The sequence below is a fragment of the Apium graveolens genome, chromosome 4, assembly GCF_009905375.1.
Source record: "Apium graveolens cultivar Ventura chromosome 4, ASM990537v1, whole genome shotgun sequence".
Taxonomy (NCBI): domain Eukaryota; kingdom Viridiplantae; phylum Streptophyta; class Magnoliopsida; order Apiales; family Apiaceae; genus Apium; species Apium graveolens.
In genome coordinates, this window is record NC_133650.1 from 133,622,762 (window position 1) to 133,626,735 (window position 3,974).

General features: G+C 39.1%; 1 protein-coding gene across 1 annotated transcript; it reads right to left on the reverse strand.

Moving 5' to 3' along the window:
• Positions 1 to 834: 834 nt before the first annotated feature.
• On the reverse strand, positions 835 to 1,611 carry LOC141719007 (uncharacterized). Its single transcript, XM_074521384.1, has one exon. It carries the CDS (start codon positions 1,609 to 1,611, stop codon positions 835 to 837), a length of 777 nt encoding a protein of 258 aa, XP_074377485.1.
• Positions 1,612 to 3,974: the final 2,363 nt, after the last annotated feature.

A 3,974-nucleotide genomic window follows, 5' to 3' on the forward strand; every position in this document is an offset into this window, starting at 1 on the left:
CCAAAAGTCATTACTCGATACCCGAAGACTCCTCTATGCGTGATGAATGCAGTTTGTTGCCAGTCTTTGGAGTCCATCTTAATTTGATTGTAACCCAAAAAATACATCCATGAATGATAGAAGTTCATTACCCGCTATCGCATCAATGAGCTGGTGGATGTTCGGGAGAGGATAAAATCCTCGGGACAAGCCCGATTCACATCCGAGTAATCTTTACACATCATCCACTTTCCGTTATTCTTCTTGACCAAGCCCACATTCGAGATCCATGTGGGGAATTGTACCGGTTTGATGAACCCGGCCTCGAGTAACCTTTCTATTTCTTGGTCGATGGCCGCTCTTTTTTCGGCGGAGAATGGTCTATGTTTATGCCACACTGGTACGATATTCTTCCTGATGTTGAATGAATATCGAGCGCCAATCTCCGAGATCCCAGGCATGTCTTTGGGGTCCAAATCGAAGATGTCAGAGAACTCTTTGATGATATTCGTGATATCTTGTTTAAAAAGATCGAGGAGATTTTTCCAATTTTTGTAGTTCTTTCAGGTTTCCCTCAAATACTTCGAATTCTTCGGTTTCTTCGATTGGAGAGCATGAATTGCTCATGGGTGTGTCAACTAGTTCTCTAGGGTCGACATCAAGGACTTGGTTAACCTCTAGTTCGTCATCCCTCTTATTCGTGACACTGTGATGAGATAGCATTGCCTCGCTGTTGCCTGATCGCTAGTCATCTCTCTAATCCCAAAGTCTGTAGGGAATTCCATTTTGAGGTGAAAAATGGAGGTAATTGCCCGTAGGGCGGCGATCATGGTTCTACTCAAAATGGCGTTGAAGCTAAAGGAGGCGCTGATTACATGAAACTTCACCATTTTCCAAATTTGGCGTGGAGGTGAGCCGAAAAGAACCGGCATGTCGACAATTTCCTACCACGTGGACCTCGTTACCAGTAAAACCATATAACGGGATGCGAGAATTTTCAAACCTTCGATCACCGAGATCCATTCTTGCAAAAGTATGGTGATATAGAATGTCGATAGAACTTCCATTGTCAACAAGAATTTTCTTGACGGTTTTATTACCTACCCTTGTGGTGATGATTAGGGCATCTTGGTGACCCTCGAGGAGGCCAGGACGGTAGTCATCCTCGGAAAGGAAAATAACTGGGGAAGGATTCGTCCATAGATGCTTAACGGCCGACGGGTTAATGTTGAACATTTCTCTTGCATAATTGTTGCGGGAGTTATTGGAGAGGCCTCCTGCCGCTACGCCACCAAAAATGACATTGATGACACGATCGTCATCATTTCTATGATCCTGTCGATGTACATCATTGTGCTTGACATAATGGACGAGTTGTCCTCGACAAATCTTATTTTCAATGAGGTTTCTCAACTGGAAATATTGTTCTGTTGTATGGCATGTGTCCTCATGATACTCATAATACCCGAAACTTGGAGGTCGGCCAGGTTTCATTGGCCTTGGAAGTCGGTAATCCGGTTCGATAATCTGAAACGCGGCTTGAAGAGTTATTGGTCTTTTTTCAGATATTTCTTCTAAAAGGAGGCCATGTCTCGATTTGTCATTGCCTGATGTGAGGAAATTTACTTCCATTTGTTCTATGAGGTCAGAAATTTTGGTAATCTCCTCTCGAAAGCGAGTGAGGAAGCTTCAGAGACTTTCATTGGATCTTTGATGCATTTTCATAAGGGAAGTGGTAACCTTGATGCCCTCATAATTACTTGAGAAACGAGCATGAAATTTTGATTTAAAGTTGTCCAGGATTCAATAGAATGCGGGGGTTAGTTGTTGCACCATCAGAGTGCAGTTCCCTCTAGACAAGTGGAAAAGAATTGACATCGAGCAATTTTTGAGTGATCAAAGAAGGCCATCTGACCATCAAAGGTGTTTAGGAATGCCAAGTAATTAGATGACCCGTCAATGTGGTCGAGGGCTGGAGTTTCCAATGTTCTGTCGATACGTGCTTTCTCAAGAACTAGCGATAGGGGGCTTTCACTGACAGTCTCAAACCCCGATTGATTGCGCATTAGATTACACATATGTGTTATTTCCTCTTGCATTTTTATGAATTCTTCATGAGAAATGGATTCTATGGTCTCAGTCCTTTGGGAGACGTCGGCAGATGACACTGTGTGTTGTCGACGTTCGCAGGGTTGAGAGTACGTCGACTCTGCTGATGGTTTATACTCAAATTCGGCGCATCGTCCTCGTTACATTCCTAATCTCCTGGACCTTGGTTTTTCATCATAGTTTGCTGGAATTCTCGGCGCAACCGATGAATTTCGCACTGCCGCTCAAGTTTGGCTTGGAGAAGTCGAGTCTCGCGCTCCAGAAGCTCGAGTTCCTCATTAGAGTAAGATAAATCCTCTGGCTCTTCAGTTTTTGTGCTTTTAACCGCTCAATCTTTTCAAGGTGAAGCCGCATGTCGCTGGAGAGCACTTGTTTACCTTTTGATGTCTGAATTTGTAATCGTCGGTCTGATTTAAACTTTCGTTTCTTGGCTTACAGTCTGCGTTGGTTGGATCTAGTAGCTGATCGTGAGAGGCTCCTTCCGGCGGAGGAAACAGGAACTTCGGCTGTAACGGCGGTTGTTTGGGCGGCGCTTGGTCACTGTGGCCTTTAAGAACGGTGGAAATTTCTGTCACCCGCTCCTTAACCAGAATTGGTCCGGCCTCTGTCGGATCAATCTCTTCTATAATCATCTTTCGGTTGGATCTCAAGAATAAAGCTCCTTCTAGCGCCAAATGATGTACCCGGATATTTAACTAATATACGAGACTATTATTTGAGGAAATTCATTTTTTATTCATTTGTCCAACCCCTTGAAATGAGGTTGTGGATTTATATTTATAGATATCAATGTAGAGGTTCCACATGTAAATAAGTACCAAGATTCCATTATGGGTTTCTAGTTCATTCGAAGTGTTCTATAAAGTGTTTCAGGAAACAAATGACTATAATAACCAATGTCCAAAAATATAATCCTAAGGTTAGATTCTCATCCAAAAAACTCTTTCAGATGGCTCTTAGACTAAATTCAATTAATAACAAAATTTACAGGCCAATATAAGACTTCAGTAGCCAAAAAACTACCATTGTATTGGTTTATGGTTAAATATTTTTACAATGTTTAGAACTACGAGTTCTTATTAAGATTATACTAAATTTGTTATGATTGAGGTTTGTAAAAAACTTTCTAAAAAAAGGGAATTAGTAATTATTTTTTCCTTGTATTTTTAGTAAACCACCAATTAAAATTTCTGATCTGTATTTACGAGATGAATTTTGCAACGTGTTTAAGTGAAGTATGATTTTGAAAACCATGTTCTTTGATCAGTTTTTAGTAGTTAGACCATTTTATAACCACTAGAGTATAAAGTAAAACGTAAGTCTTTCATCAAATATCTACAAGATAGCAAACTAGCAAGCTAGCGGTCTAACAAATAAGATAAATATAAGATTATGTTATGTGTTTCCAGTACTTTTTGTACATGGAAAACCTATAATAACCAGGTTTTTACTGTTTTTCTTTTTGTAGTAAAGACTGTAATGCGCATGGAAAAAAGTATTACATATAAAAAAATTATAGATTTAACTATACTGAATTCATCATGTATCGACTAGTTTTCAGTAGTTAGAGTTAGTAAGTATCTATAAAATATCAAGATAGCGGTTCTAAGTATAAAATATTTATAGGATTTCGTTATATGTTTATAGTTTAACCCAAGTGTTTTGTGAAGTGTTTCAGAAAAAGTTGACTATGATAAACATGGTCTAAAAATATAATCTTGAGGTTAGATTCTGATCCAAATACTCTTTCATGAGACTAAATTCAGTTAATAACAAAATTTACAAACCAAAAAAAATACTTAAGTAGCAAAAAACATACCATAGTATTGGTTTATTGTAAATATTTTTTCAAGTATATACAGGGGAGAAATGTTCCATTCGAAATT